Source organism: Diutina rugosa, assembly GCF_008704595.1.
Source record: "Diutina rugosa strain CBS 613 chromosome Unknown scaffold36_size135536, whole genome shotgun sequence".
Classification (NCBI taxonomy): domain Eukaryota; kingdom Fungi; phylum Ascomycota; class Pichiomycetes; order Serinales; family Debaryomycetaceae; genus Diutina; species Diutina rugosa.
Genome location: NW_022995205.1, coordinates 59330 through 74393, shown reverse-complemented (window position 1 = coordinate 74393; position 15064 = coordinate 59330). Strand labels below are relative to the sequence as shown.

The following is a 15064-nucleotide window of genomic DNA, read 5'->3' as shown; positions in this document are numbered from 1 at the left end:
TATTTTTGGTTATAAACACGGAGCACTCTAATTCAATGTACTCTACATAATTGTACTGGATACAATTGTACTGGAAGCTGATTAGCGAAGTAAGAGAGACTCCGACTTGAAGCCAATCAAGCGATTGATGCCTTTAGGCTTTTGATTTAGAACGTATACTACTAATTGACTAGGCTCTTGCTTTCCTCGACAGAGTACTACTACAACTACAGTTACTTAATCTAAACGATGTTAGTTGAATATCAATTTTATTTGGTTCATTTAAGAGATTTTCAGTGCCAATCACTACCAGTTGTTGTCTCAATTGCCAATGGTTACTCATTTTGTTGGCTTGTTCGCACTCTCGCACTCGCACTCTTTGTTTGGCGCACTTTGCTCTTCGCACACACTCTTCGCAGCGCACTCGCACACACTCTTCGCACACACTCTTCGCACTCTCGCACTCGCACGTAGCTCTTCGCACGTAGCTTTTCGCAGTGCTCTTCGCACTAAATGCTAGCGCACTCTCGCTCGCACTCTTCGCAGTGCTCTTCGCACTAAGTGCTAGCGCACTCTCGCTCGCACTCTTCGCAGTGCTCTTCGCACTAAGTTCTAGCGCACTTAGCGCGCTTCGCGCTCATCGCACTGCTCATCACCATGCCTGTGGTTGGCAAAGTCACCAAGAAGAAGAGCGGGTCGAGCACCGCCAAGGCGCTTGCCGAGCGCATCAAACGGAAAGCCGAGGAACAGAAGGCCGCCTACCAAGCCGAAGAATCGCAAAACACTCCCGAAAACCCAGTGGAAACCGTTAGTGTCGACGCCGATGCCCCGACCAGATTCGACCGGTTCGCCGAGCTCGAACTCGTCCCGGAATTGCTCGAACTGATCGAAGGGATGAAGTTTACCACCCCGACTCCCATCCAGGCCGAGCTGATCCCGCAAGCGCTCGCTGGTAAGGATATTATTGGCTTAGCCGTCACCGGGCTGGGGAAAACGGCGGCGTTTGCCATCCCCATTCTACAGGCGTTGGCGATGGAGAAACTGCCGTTTTTCGCCTTAGTGTTAGCTCCTACTAGAGAGTTGGCCTACCAAATAAAGGACACGTTTGACGCGTTGGGGAGGCTGATGGGGATGCGCTCGGTGTGTATTGTGGGCGGGATGAACATGATGGAACAAGCGTTGGAATTGCTGAAGAAGCCTCACGTGATTGTGGCCACCCCCGGTCGAATTATGGACCATTTGGAGCTGACGAAAGGGTTCAGTTTACGTAAATTGCGCTACCTTGTCATGGACGAAGCTGATCGCCTCTTGGATATGGATTTCGGGCCTGCTCTCGATAAAATCCTCAAAGTGATCCCCCGAGAACGCCATACGTACTTGTTTTCCGCCACCATGACCAACAAAATCGAGAAATTGCAGCGGGCGTCGTTGCGAGATCCCGTAAGGGTGGCGGTGCTGAGCAAGTACGAGACGGCGGAAAACTTACAGCAGCTGATGATGCTTGTGTCTGATGGCTACAAAAACACTTATCTTGTCCATTTGCTTAATGAGCACATTGGCAAGCTGACAATCATCTTTTGTCGTACCGTGGTGCACGCTCAGCGAACGGCGCTCATGTTGACGATCTTAGGCTTCCACGCGTGTCCCCTCCATGGCCAGTTGACCCAGACTCAGCGTTTGGGCTCGTTAAACAAGTTTAAGGCCGGCAAAGCCAATATCTTATTGGCCACCGATGTCGCCGCCAGAGGGTTGGATATCCCCTCCGTCGACCTTGTCATCAACTACGACATCCCCACCGACTCCAAAGCGTATATCCATCGAGTCGGCAGAACCGCCAGAGCCGGGCGACTGGGGAAATCGGTTTCTTTGGTCACCCAGTATGACCTCGAAATGTATCTACGCATCGAAGCGGTCCTCCAGAAGAAACTACCTAAGGACCCGGCGCCGCCACGAGCGGTGTTGGAGCCATTACACATCCATGTGGATAAGGCGTTGGTGGAGGCAATCAGACAGACGAAAGAGTTTACTGACCAGCGGCAGCGGGGCCGCAAACGCCGGGACGATCGTGATAAGGAGGAGCAGTAACGTCTATGATTATGACGTCATAGGTGGTGTCTTGCCGGACCGGCGGCGATGGCGGTATCGGGGCAACGGAGTTTGCTGCCCCTGGCGTGATCACGTGCAATTAAAGACCAAATCAAAATTTTTCACCCCGATAACTATTACTGTTCGTAAGTATATATATCGAATATAATTCTGAAACGTAATTCTGAAACGTAAATTTGAGACGTAATTCTGAAACGCAACCTGAAACTAATACATTAATACACCTACACCATCACCGTCGCGACATTACTAATGGGACCGCGGGCTGGTCGACGCACTGATTCCCCAGATCTCGCCCTTCTCACTGGCTGGAAACGCCACAGATGCGGCCCCCAGCGCGCACAGGGCGCACTCAGGGCGCGCCCTCAAACGTTATCCGAGGATCCGCGACGGTAGGGGCAGTATATGGACAATAAAGACCACCAATGATCCTCACCATCAAAGCATGAAACAATTAGATCATCGAGCGTTAGCGCCTTACCCTGATAGTTGTAACGTGGTAGTAATGACACAAAGCGGTGACCTTTTCCCTCGCTCCTAGGCAGCCGCTGGGCGCCGCTGGGCGCCGCTGAGAGCGCCGCTGAGGGCGCCGATGACTATCGCTCGCGGCGGTGACTCAACAAATGTGTATGCAACCAACAAACCGCGACTCCGGGATAGGCAGGCAACAACGACAGTAAAGCGAGCGAGATCAGCGAGTAATGGAGACGGGAGTAGTCTATTTTATGTATTGATGTTAGTCGTCGGTCAAAATAGTATATTGTTAGTTGGTCCCGGGGCTTTCCTTTTACCCGAGGCCGGGTCGTTTCTCGGACCCCACAAATCGACGGGTGCAGCGCCCGAGAGCGGCTCTCATTGGCCGCCGGCGCGCCTCGGCGCCTACTCCGGACCTGCTTCGCCGCCGTCAGCGTCGCGCCGGCGCCGCCCCCAGTATAAAAACCCCCTCACCCCCACAAAAATTTCGTCCAAAAACAATATGTCTTCCAAGCCTGCTGCCAAGGGCAAGTCGGTGACCGACTTGGTCGCCGGGGGTGTCGCCGGTCTCGCCGAGGGGCTCTGCTGCCACTGGTTGGACACGATCAAAGTGAGAATGCAAATCTACCGCAAACTGGGTAAAAAGCCCCCCGGGTTTGTCCGCACGGGGATGGATATCGTGCAAAAGGAAGGGTTTTTGGCCTTGTACAAGGGGTTAGGAGCGGTGGTCATTGGTATCGTCCCCAAGATGGCGATCAGATTCTCCTCGTACGAATTCTACCGGTCGTTGTTCTACGCCCCCGACGGGCTGATCACGACGGGGCAGACGTTTATCTCCGGTGTCGGTGCGGGTATCACCGAAGCGGTGATGGTGGTGAACCCGATGGAGGTGGTCAAGATCAGATTGCAGGCGCAACACCACTCGATGAAGGACCCGTTGGACGTCCCCAAGTACAGAAACGCCCCTCACGCCGCCTACGTCATTTGCAAGGAAGAAGGGTTCTCTACCCTTTACAGAGGGGTGTCGTTGACCGCCGCCAGACAAGCCACCAACCAAGGTGTCAACTTTACCGTGTACTCGAAGATCAAGGAATACTTGCAAAAGCAGCAAGGCACCGAGATGTTGCCTGCTTGGCAAACGTCGGGGATCGGGTTGATTTCCGGTGCCCTCGGTCCTCTTTCTAACGCCCCCTTGGACACCATCAAGACGAGATTGCAAAAGACCACGTTTGCCAACAACGAGTCCGGCATCACCAGAATCATGAAGATCGGGAAGCAGTTGATCAAGGAAGAAGGTGTCGGTGCCTTGTACAAGGGGATCACCCCGAGAATCATGCGGGTGGCTCCGGGCCAGGCCGTCACCTTCACCGTGTACGAGTTCATGAAGGAGTTGTTGGCCGGCGACAAGCCGTTGGTGGAAAAGAAGTTGAACTAGGCCCTGTACTATAGCCCCTATACATTCTATTTATTGAAGCTTGTAGACAGCAGCTACTACTACTATAGTCGATGCTAGGCTATACTACTATAGCCGATGCGTAATAGCCTTGACTCACGATGACTCAGTGGGGTAGATTGTAAGTACAATCTAAGACATTTGTCTTGGCCCTGTCAGCCGTGCCCATCGCATAAATGGAGTGTAATAAATGAAATAAGGGATGCTACTACCTCTAACGGATCCAACTGAACCTGTAAAATTTGAGCTAACCAGTACTAATAATTGATCTGATAGTACAATGGCTGTGGACGTCATCTTAATGAGATAGCTCTGATACAGTTTGACAAATGTTACAATTGAGACTAAGACTACTAGACAGAAATGAGAGAAGTAACTTTGACAGAAAGTGTTAAGTCTTCAGCTTTGATTGAAGAATTCGTTTGCTGCATTCGTATGGTTGAGGTAAAATGTCACACGACTTAAACTTATTCAGTACCAACCACACATAGTGAAATAAGGAAACTCCAGTAGCATTAGGGGGCTAAAGAGGTCATTCATGATCAGAAGCACTCAGCAAATTCACTCAAATCCAGGGGACGATGGCTGAACCTGAAGGGGTGGCTGAAATATTATCTGATTCTGATTTGGAGGATCAAAGCCAGTCGGAGGCGAGTGTGTCGTTTTTGGACTCCCCTACATTCAAAGAGTCAAGTATCAGACTTCTTGAGGCCCTCCCCACCGACACCGACCGGCTGCAATTGTCTAAATTTCTCCTCAAATATGATAAGTTGTTAACCAAGTATAGGGAAGCCACCGCCCAATGCCACAACGTTTTGATCACTCGTGTCAGTGACACTCTTGGAAACACCTCTGGTCTTGCCACTGAAGAACTAACGTCAATTTACCACTCCTTTCAGAAGTACCAAAACGTGTGGGCTAAGGAAAAGTCGGTAATCAACGCCGAATTGGGACAGAAGCTCAGACAAGAAATCACGGTGGAAGTATACGGCAACAAACTGCTCACGAACGAGCACCGGGCGAAATTGAAAGCTGCTCGAGACAAGCTTATTCGCAAGTGTTCCTTGGCTTGCAAGCGGGCTAAGCCCAATAATGAAGTGTTTAAGCAGTACGACAAGTCATTGGAGACCGAGGAGGCGAGTTTCTCTTTGGAAACGGATAAACTTGTGAAGGAGTTTATTGAAACTTCCAATTTCACCTCGGTGATCTTTATGTCTAAGCTGTTTGAATTTTCCCTCGATGGCTTGACTTATATTATCAAGTTTTGAGTGCCCCTTACTTATGACATTTTAATGAAACGATCATACCACTCTAATGAATATCAAACTGATTGAGTGATGGTCATGCTAAATCTCAGTGTAGATCGCGTACTTAGATCACTGTAGCTGGCTGTCGTCGTTATCCTGGAAGCCATGTCATTGTTCAAAGAGGTTTGCTACACGTTGGAGGTGACAATGTGATATTTCTGAGTCATGATTCATTAGGAAAGCTTATTCGGCAAACGCCACTTGGCACCCGTTGAAGAGCGACATCGTCAAGTGGGTGGCCGTCTTCGGCGGGTACTCCGGGTCGTTCGACTTCAATTGTGAGAACATCTGCAAAAGACGAACGGTGACGTACAGAGCTTCGGTAAGCGCGAATTGCTGGCCCAAGCAGATACGGGGACCACCATTGAACGGCAAGAAGGCCCAGCCAAGCTTGCGCGTCGATTCTTCAAACCACCGCTCGGGACGGTAGGTGTCGGCGTCTTTTCCGTAGTGGTCAGGGTCCCGGTGCATCGCCAGCACCGCGTACACGATCAGCTGACCTTTACGCACCAACACCGGTTGCAGTTCGTCCTTGCCACCGCCGTGGGGCAACGTGGTGTCGCGGGTAGCCACTCTGAAGTTTTGCGGCACCAGCGGGTACATCCGCAACGTCTCGTTGATGCACGCCTTCAAGTACTCGCACTTCTTCATCAGCTCGAAGGTGATTTCCTCGACCTGGGCGTCGTCGCCAAGGCCAAACAGTTGGGTGATTTCCTCTCTCAACTTGTTAAAGATCTCCGGGTTACGCGCAAGCTCAAAGAACAAGAACGAAAGCAAACCGGCAGTGGTGTCTCTACCAGCAAGCAAGATGTTAAGCGACTGGTCGCGGAGCACCTTAGGGTCTCTCGTTTGCTTGGCCAACTCGTATAAAAAGGTGTAGCCGCCCTTCAGCTCCTGTTCGAGCTGTTCGGGCGACAACGAGAGCACCTTGTTGACGAAGTGGTCGGTGTACTCGTGGACGATCTTGGTGTCCCGGGCGAACTTGGGCCCCTTGACGAGGAAGTACAACTGCTGGACGACGGCACGCGTCAGCAACACCACCTGGGCGGAGTTGAACGCCTCGGCAAACTCAAACTTGCCGGGGATGTCCAGTTCCTGGGAGTAGCCGACAGAGCTATCTCTGAGAGATTCGACGGATTCACCAAACAAGAACTCGGTGGCGGAGTCGACGGTCAATCTGAAGAACAATTCCTGTAAATCCAACGAGTTGCCACGGGCGTTTCTGATGTGCTTGGCAAGCACTTGCACGTGAGGCTCCAACAGTTTGACGTGGGCCACCTGTTCTCTAGCAAACTGAGGGCGCAACATCGTTCTCAGGTGTTTCCACCCGTTACCGTCCAATGTAAAGATACCGTCGCCAAGCACAGGCAAGAACTGGGCGTGGCGGATACCCAACGAGAAGTCGTTAAACTGAGTGGCCAAAACGGCTTTAATGTTTTCCGGGTCAATCGTCAGGATCATCGGGTTGCCCGCCATCCTTACGGCGATGGTCTTGTGACCCGATTCCTGAAACTGTTCCTTGACAAACTGGATCATCGTCCCCTCCTTCTTCTTCTTAAGCATGGCGCGAGCGGCTCGGAAACCGAAGAAGTGGTCCGTCCGAGTACCAGTGACGGGGACGGCGCCGAGCTTCTTTTCGAGCCGGGCCTTCTGCAACTTCTGGAGCACGGCGTACACCGCCACCAACGCCGCGAGGGTGACGTACCAGTATTCCACCAAAAGCTCACTGACCATGATGCTAGACTTACGGAAAGAACGAGATTTTCGCGGCCGGCGCACCTCTTATTATGTCGTTTGCGAAATCTCCGAATATCACATGGCCGCTGCCTCTGTCGGAGTTTTGTTTTTTCCGCACTCGAGCCCCAAGTAAAGGCGGGGTACAGCAAGTGTCTCACGCAAGCGGCGGCCAAATGAGACGAATACTGGCTGAAACAGAGTAGTTTTTTTGATTGTAAACATCTCGGAGTATTAGTCCTCCTATTCCTGATCTGGTGGCTTGATCTCGTTTATCTCGTTTGGCTCGCTTTTCTCCGGGCGGACCATAATTAGATGTAATCATGTGACAGCAGCACTAACGCCTGCATGATATACATCACAAGCTCCACCTGCCCCATTAGGCAACCGCCGAGGCGAGCTCTAGACTCCGGTTCGGAAGCTTTGGCAGTCCGACGCCGAAGCGGCTGCCCCCCACTCTAGCCGTCAGCGTGCATGCACTCGTATAACGTGTCAGCCTCGTCGTGGCTGGCAAACTTATTAAGCACGCTACGGGCGATATCGATGGTATCGGCGTCATATGCAAACTCGACCCCGTTGGGGTAGTGGTACCCGGAGCTGGCGGCGTCAGCGTCGGAGGCGAAGGCGTTCCGGGCCCGCGTCTCGACCTGGCTGTTGAATATCGGCCCCTGGTACCCCTTGGCGCGTAGCTTGACGACAATCTCCTCCGCCAGCTTTGTGAGCCCTCCCTGAGCGAACGCCACTCGAGCAAACACTACGAGTAATTCGTAGACTGTTTGAGGGAACATCAACGTACTCAAATCAGGGGTGAGCTCGGTGATGGCGTAGGTGGTGGCCATTAGCCTGCCAATGATCTGGAGGTGGAGATCGACGAGGGGGCTGCGTGGGTAGGTAGCGATCGCGAGCTGTTCGTGGTCAATGGCGCGGATGAGCCGTTTGAAGTTTTCTTTAGGGGTATCGTCTCTGCCTAAGATATCCGTCAGTTCGTGCTCGTTGATATAGGCATCGATGACGGCGGCAATGCGCAATTTGAGCGTCAATAAATGGGTTTCGTGGGCCAACTGAGCCTGGGGGTCGATGGTTTCGTCCACAGGAGCCGCGGGGAACGGGTTTACCATCAATGGCTGGTGGTTTTGGTCGATATCTCGGGGGATCATGGCGTCGATCATGGCGAAATCGTGGTTATTTCCCACGGTACGGTTCAAGCCATGGAACCTCATTTGAGGACGAATCCCCACTTCCATCACTAGGAGGTTAAATAGCAGCAGCACCAATTCTTCATTGCCATCGTTATTATAAGCAAACGTAGTATCAGTGACGCTAGCTTCAAGCATGCTAATGAAATTGAACACCAAGTTGATTTGGCCGACATCAGCCATGCGTTCTTTGATCCCTGGTAACGCTCTAAACACGTCAGGGTCGAGTATTTCCGCGTTCCACACTTCCAGTACACAGTCGGCTCCGTGGCCAGCGGCGAGAGATACCGTGGTTTCCAATAAGTCTCCATACACCACTAGGATAAGCTTTTGTAGGACCAATAAGTGGCGAGGGATACCGATGAAATTAACGAAATCAATGTGGTTACTAGTAGCACTGATATAGCCTAGCCGGTGGCGTACGGCAGCACTGAACTGAACCACAAGCTCACGGATCAATTGTTTGGACACTGCCAAGGGGCGGAAGGTAAGTGCTCGGTGGACAAGCGTCAATAGGAACGGGATCGCTAAGGGTCTCTCTCTCTCATTTAAAATGGCACACATCAGCACGAGCATTTTCACGAGTTTGGCGATGAAATTATCGAGACGGAGGTGGTGGTGTGCCATAAACCACTGCGTTAAACAATGGGCTACCAGCTGGTGCGGTTTAAGCTCAAACAGGTCGACACTGATCGGCTCATCAACGGTAATTTTTGATAAGTAGTCGATACAGGTACGGGAGTTGTGAGTATCCTCAATGCCACACGTCCACAAGTAGTCCACGACCAAACCGGCTTCGCTGGCACGCTTTACGGCCGTTAAATAGCCCGCATCGACTCTACTCGAATCCTCGAGTTTCCGCTTCTTGGTGACAGTTGTAGAAGTAGGAGGAGTCTGATTGTTCACTGGCACTGCTATCGTCGTTCTCGGCTGGCGAAGGGCCTCATTAAGGAAGGTCTTTTCATCTTCGAGTGAGGTCACCGCCCGCTTCAACGCCGCGATCTGTGTCTCCAACGATGCCGTCGCCTCTTGTTTCTGAGCGATAAGCTGTTTCCTTTCCTCAAGCAGTTGTCGTTGGAGCTGTTCCAATTGAGCTCGGAGCACCAGAGCTTCCCCTTGGGCTTGGTAGATAGACGCGGCTGTGGAGTCCGTAGTAGCGGTCAGTGGCGGCTTAGGCGTAACTCGAGCCGGCTGAGTGGCTGGCGTATAAGTTCGAGGGGTCGCCTGGGTCCTCAGGGCAGCAGCAAGGATCTCGTCATCGTCGTCGCTGAACCGGAACAGGTCCTCCAGGTCCGACATCGCGGTTACAGGCTGGGACGCGTCTCAAGGTGGATGACACTAACCTTAACGATTAACAAAATAACAATAAATGACTTGTGATGGAGTATAAGGGTCGGTATTGTGATGTCAATGATTTTTCTAGGGGCCATTTTCTTGAAGAGTTGTTTTGTTTCAGAGGGTGTTTTAGCAGTGCATAGAATGACTCTAAGATAAGGGGTTCAATGAAACAAAACAGACACCATTACATCGATGTTTGCTTTTGGTTTACACTACCACTTGAAATACTTATGACCAAGATTGAAGCTGATTTGTCATGAGCCTCATATCGCAAGTGACAGCCTGTACTGAGAGAGTTAGCCTTGATCAGAAACAGCTAACAATGATTGAAGAAAGCTAAACCTGAATGTTACAGGTGTTACCAATCTAATCCAAAGCGATCGTCACATGTGATACTTATTGCCACCTGATTTCCTCAAAATGATGCTACTTGATGTGCCCATGGTCCCCATCGCCATCAGATCCCATCGAATCGGAAACACCACAACACAAATACCACAAATACCCGTACTAACAGTTCAAAGAAAATCAATTACAGTATCATTCATTCCCCTCTTTTCCTGTCATATCTTGCCTCCGATAGCCCATCGCGAAAAACTCCCCCATCGCTCCACCACGACATAATGGCCGACGCGAGCGACAAGCCGACGCTGGCGGAACCGAAGGAGAAGGTGACCAAGCCCAAGGCCGAGGTCACTGCCACCACTACTACCACCAACAATACCACGAATGTCCTGGCGCTGCTTGTGCCCCAGCAACCGCAGACGCTCTCGTCGAAGGACAAGACGACCCAGCGGCTCATCGTCGTGTTGTCCCAGGCGTGTCTCGAGACCCACAAGATGAACACCGGCCCTGGCGGCGGGGACAAGTTTGCTTTGCTCAATTGCGACGACCACCAGGGGCTCTTGCGCAAGATGGGCCGAGACATCGCCGAGGCGAGACCCGATATCACCCACCAGTGCCTTTTAACCCTTTTGGATCTGCCGATTAACAAAGCCGGTAAGCTCCAGGTGTACATCCAGACGGCTCGGGGGGTGCTTATCGAGGTGAACCCGCTGGTGAGAATCCCGCGTACGTTCAAGCGGTTCTCGGGGTTGATGGTGCAATTACTCCACAAATTGCTGATCCGTTCCGTCAACAGTGAGGAGAAGTTGCTTAAGGTGATTAAAAACCCCATCTCGGACCACTTGCCCACCAAGTGCCGCAAAGTGACCCTTTCGTTCGATGCCCCCGTGAAACGGGTCCAGGACTACGTGCTGACGTTGGCCGACGACGAGAGCATCTGTGTGTTTGTCGGGGCGATGGCCAGAGGGAAGGATAACTTTGCCGACGAGTTTGTCGACGAGAAGATCGGGCTCAGCGACTACCCGTTGCTGGCGTCGGTGGCGTGTCTGAAGTTCTGCCACGGGTGCGAGGACGTGTGGGGCATCTACTAACACTGTACAATTAGCTATATATAGAAAGAGATTAGAATATGAGGATTTGTAGGTCCTATAACGTCGTGTCACAGCCCATCACGAATGAATGCTGTGAGTCCACAGACCCAATTCAAGTTACAGCCGATGTAGTCGAGCCTCATACTATTACCAATGTGGCAGTTCTCAGAATTCTGATGTAAGTTTTGTTCAATGATGCTGGCATATGTAGGCTGTAAGCATCGATGGCATCGGTCGTCAATCGAGAATCTCCAAGTGAGTAAGCTTAGTCAAGTATTTCAAGTTTCAAACTCTCGGCGGAGACGACACCAAGTGACAATTGCGTACGGAGACTAGGATCTCGTCGACGTTGACGACAACCCCATATAGTTTCAAATCAATTGCCTTAGTGATAATTCTAAGATCGATAAGGGGACCGCCAACTCCAACTGTTCATAGCTAACGGTACAGTTTGGCAAGCGTCCAGAGAATAGCCGGCACTGTCACATGGATCTTACCCGGCGGGAACATCGCCAACATCGGGAAAGTGACCTTGGAAGTGTCGCTAAAGTCACTTCCTCCACCCACCACTTTAAACCGCGGGTGGAGTGTTTCCGGAACAATTCGTAGTCAGGACGGATACTATAAGCTTCAAACATCAGCCGTAATTAGTAGAGGTCGAGAAACTTGAATATTTCGTCGTGAACTTCATAAGGGAGATTTGTGAATCGGGATGGAAATGGAGCCATGGCGACGATAATTCGAGAGGATTAATGGGTGGAATCACCACCAAATTAAATGTGGAGGGTTAAGTATTGGTCTAACTCTGTACATCATAGTTTTACAGAGCATAATCTGGAGTTGTCTTAGTCTGTGGAGTAAGGTGGAGCGTCGTGGTAATAAACAACTCAACCCAAATTGAATTAATGAAGCATTGATGTTTGTAGAGAGGAGACTGAATGTGTTAGTCGTTCTGATTTCGGATGGTTTTACTAGTTTAATTGAAGGTGTAGGCCATATTTACGCTAACTTTATCGCACCACCATTACCACTAGCATTGTGATCAGTATGCTCTGCAACACCGTAAATTAAATCGTGTAGCGTTAACGTAAGTTTGAATCAAATTAGGAGTAGATTCTGTAATTGTATTTGTTATTCTTCTTGATCTCTCACCAGCATTGAACATATAGATACACCAATCCTCGAGAATCTGACTCCATTAATTGAAAATTCTAGTGGTGACCTAATCTTTCGGACCTTCAAATTAATATTTACATGTTTCATTAACTAAATATCCTCTTTAACTGGTATATATTTGTCTACTTTGCTTATGGCAAATTCTCATCACGTGACTGACTCTTCACCTTATCATCTCATCGCGAAGCCATACTACCAACTATAGAACCAAATCACGGCCACCATGGAGCTCACCCAGGAGGAGATGGACTGCGTCAACTACGATGCCCGGGAGGGCGATCTCGACACTCTCAAGGAAATCTTTGAGGAAATCGGTGGAGCCAGTTTACTCACGATTAAAGACGACAATACCGGTGCTACACCCATCCACATGGCGGCAGGCAACGGCCACCTCGAAACCGTGGAATACTTACTCAGTTTGGTGCTGAAAGACGAAGCGCAACAGCTTGTGTCTCAACAGAACGAACTGGGCAACACGGCGCTTCACTGGGCGGCATTTGCGGGCCATTTGCCGGTGGTGAAGGTGCTCATTGAAACCTACAAAGCGGACCCGTTTGCGAAGAATCTGTTGGGGCACGATGCCATTTACGAAGCCGAGGCTAATAACCAAGAGGAAGTGGAAACGTGGTTGCTTCAGAACTTCGCTTTAGAGGAAACCATTAAGGTTGAAGACCACGGCGAAGACACTAAGATCACCTATACTCCGGGCACTGAGTCATACGAACAGGATAAATTGGCCCGAGAAGCTCAGGAAGAGGCTCAAGAAGACGCTCAAAAGAAGAATGGAGACCTGACGACTAAGCTTGCGGAGGAGACAGAGAAATTGACTGTTTCGGAATAATTAACTGATTCAAACTATTTCAGATCAAAATCACTACTGGAGTAGTCAGTGTTTGGACTCATTATTTGTATATACAAGGGGATAATAGACATAAACGTTAGATGATCGTGGTAATTAGTGGACGACGTTGATGCCCACGGCTTTGGCCACCGAGATCACGGCGCCGCAGATCAGTTTCATATCCACATCCTTATGGCGAGCATCGGTCTTCTTAATCTTGGCGATCTCGTAGATGTGTTTTAACAGCACTTCCCCGACAATGGTCGAGCCAGGCTTATCCGACCCCTTGGTGATGCCAGCGGCTTTCATCAATAACCACAGCGTCGGCGGCGACTTCATTTCAAAGGTAAACAGCCGGTCAGGCTTGATCGTAAGCAACACGGGCACGGGCGTGTCGGGGTTCAAATTGGCGGTTCTGGCGTTAAACTCCTTGCAAAAGTCGATGGCCTTCACCCCTTTCGAACCCAACGCCGGACCCACGGGAGGAGCCGGCGCCGCTTTGCCTGCACCCACCACCAACTTGACAAGGACGTTTTTGTGAGCGGACATCCGGGGCGGTTTAGATCTTCGTCTCTAGCACTGTGAACATTTTTCAGGCGCCCTCCCCAGGCATCGGTGGTCGCGCGCCAACGAAAAAAGACGGGATAAAGCCCGACGGGGAGTATAACTGAAATCTATTATAAGACCTCCTATTTTGGTTGGAATTGTCTTTGTTTCTATTTTTACTTTTGAGTTATGGTGAAACGATTACCGCTTGATTCGCGGGCAAAAGTGCTGGGTTTGAAGCAGCCGAAACAGCTCTTCTGCTTTGCCCGCGACATCGATGGCCACTACGTCTACGACGAAAAGGAGGTTATCGATAACCATTTGAGCTACTATTACTTGCCTGATAGTTGGGTGAACCATGTGGATCTTGGTGCTGGTTTCAAACAGTTCAAACAGATCCCCGAAGAGGAGAATTTGGGAGATTTTGCTGCACTCCTTAAGGCGGTGATGCTCTATGAACAGGCCACGGGGAAGAAGACTGCTGTTGATTTAATCACCTTCAGGGGACTTATGACCAAGATCCTCATGGTGCCGTTTCAAAATGACCCCATTGACTTCGATATCGTCGCGTTTGACGGCCAGTTATTCATGAGAGATAACTATGAATTGGCCCTCAAAAAGCGACAACAGGAAGAACAACAACTAAACCAACAAGACCCGCAACAGGCCGACTACGTGCGAAGGTGCCAGTACAGTGGCTACAAGTTTGAGGCTGTTGCAACTCTCCCCAAACCGTGGGCTGATTGTCTGCGGAAACTCATTGAAAACCGGGTGAAGAAACCTGTAAACAACTACGAACAGTATATCCTGGCAGTGAAAACTGGGATTGGTCTGACGAAGATGTTATTGGCCGGTGAAGTCGACTGTGTCTACGATTATGTCCCCGAACTGGGAAACATTGTTAGTCACTTTGTCGAGCTTAAAACCACTTCAACCCTCGATAACCCGCGACAAGTGGGTAATTTTGAAAAGAAATTCTTCAGAACTTGGGCTCAATGTTTCTTGATGGGCGTTGGTAAGATTGTGTACGGTTTCAGAGATAAAAATTTCATGTTGCGGGCGGTGGAGACGTATACTACGGACGAAGTGCCCATTTTATTAAAGAATAACAAACAGGTGAACCTGATGACCGCCTTAAAATGGTACGGGGCGGCGTTAGAATGGATTTTGAAGGAGGTGGACCGCACCGATGAACTGAAGGCGTGGCGCTTGTGTTATGACCCCAGCACACGTCTGTTTATGTTGGATGAACTAATGGATACCGACAATGCCCGGTTACGCTCGGGAGAGCTTTTAACCCCCGAATTCATCGCCTGGCGCCAACAATTAAAGGAAGGAAATTAATGAACTAATCAGAGATAATACACGCAGCGACGACAGATCTATACGAAACTCAACATTTGCATGGGTTGATAAAGCGTTTGCTAATGTCTTGACTTCGATTACCTGTGGAAGTCACTGATCCATTTAAGTAAAAA

At 50.3% G+C, this 15064-nt stretch overlaps 9 protein-coding genes across 9 annotated transcripts; 6 read left to right on the top strand and 3 right to left on the bottom strand. All coding sequences in view use genetic code 12, as the record gives it.

Moving 5' to 3' along the window:
- Positions 1 to 636: 636 nt before the first annotated feature.
- On the top strand, positions 637 to 2064 carry DIURU_005172 (RNA-dependent ATPase; the record flags this gene model as incomplete). Its single annotated transcript, XM_034158125.1, has 1 exon — positions 637 to 2064. One exon carries the CDS (start codon positions 637 to 639, stop codon positions 2062 to 2064), a length of 1428 nt encoding a protein of 475 aa, XP_034010048.1.
- A 997-nt stretch (positions 2065 to 3061) lies between these two features.
- On the top strand, positions 3062 to 3994 carry SFC1 (Sfc1p; the record flags this gene model as incomplete). Its single annotated transcript, XM_034158124.1, has 1 exon — positions 3062 to 3994. The coding sequence occupies one exon, from the start codon at positions 3062 to 3064 to the stop codon at positions 3992 to 3994; it is 933 nt and encodes a 310-aa protein (XP_034010047.1).
- A 599-nt stretch (positions 3995 to 4593) lies between these two features.
- On the top strand, positions 4594 to 5280 carry DIURU_005170 (uncharacterized protein; the record flags this gene model as incomplete). Its single annotated transcript, XM_034158123.1, has 1 exon — positions 4594 to 5280. The coding sequence occupies one exon, from the start codon at positions 4594 to 4596 to the stop codon at positions 5278 to 5280; it is 687 nt and encodes a 228-aa protein (XP_034010046.1).
- Positions 5281 to 5502: 222 nt separating this feature from the next.
- DIURU_005169 (cytochrome P450) lies at positions 5503 to 7053 on the bottom strand (the record flags this gene model as incomplete). Its single annotated transcript, XM_034158121.1, has 1 exon — positions 5503 to 7053. One exon carries the CDS (start codon positions 7051 to 7053, stop codon positions 5503 to 5505), a length of 1551 nt encoding a protein of 516 aa, XP_034010045.1.
- Positions 7054 to 7511: 458 nt separating this feature from the next.
- On the bottom strand, positions 7512 to 9548 carry DIURU_005168 (uncharacterized protein; the record flags this gene model as incomplete). Its single annotated transcript, XM_034158120.1, has 1 exon — positions 7512 to 9548. The coding sequence occupies one exon, from the start codon at positions 9546 to 9548 to the stop codon at positions 7512 to 7514; it is 2037 nt and encodes a 678-aa protein (XP_034010044.1).
- Positions 9549 to 10210: 662 nt separating this feature from the next.
- Positions 10211 to 11023, top strand: NEP1 (18S rRNA pseudouridine methyltransferase; the record flags this gene model as incomplete). Its single annotated transcript, XM_034158119.1, has 1 exon — positions 10211 to 11023. One exon carries the CDS (start codon positions 10211 to 10213, stop codon positions 11021 to 11023), a length of 813 nt encoding a protein of 270 aa, XP_034010043.1.
- A 1399-nt stretch (positions 11024 to 12422) lies between these two features.
- Positions 12423 to 13040, top strand: DIURU_005166 (uncharacterized protein; the record flags this gene model as incomplete). Its single annotated transcript, XM_034158118.1, has 1 exon — positions 12423 to 13040. The coding sequence occupies one exon, from the start codon at positions 12423 to 12425 to the stop codon at positions 13038 to 13040; it is 618 nt and encodes a 205-aa protein (XP_034010042.1).
- Positions 13041 to 13154: 114 nt separating this feature from the next.
- Positions 13155 to 13589, bottom strand: MRPL19 (mitochondrial 54S ribosomal protein uL11m; the record flags this gene model as incomplete). Its single annotated transcript, XM_034158117.1, has 1 exon — positions 13155 to 13589. The coding sequence occupies one exon, from the start codon at positions 13587 to 13589 to the stop codon at positions 13155 to 13157; it is 435 nt and encodes a 144-aa protein (XP_034010041.1).
- A 186-nt stretch (positions 13590 to 13775) lies between these two features.
- On the top strand, positions 13776 to 14930 carry DIURU_005164 (decapping nuclease; the record flags this gene model as incomplete). The annotated part of the gene is made up of 1 exon (XM_034158116.1): positions 13776 to 14930. One exon carries the CDS (start codon positions 13776 to 13778, stop codon positions 14928 to 14930), a length of 1155 nt encoding a protein of 384 aa, XP_034010040.1.
- Positions 14931 to 15064: the final 134 nt, after the last annotated feature.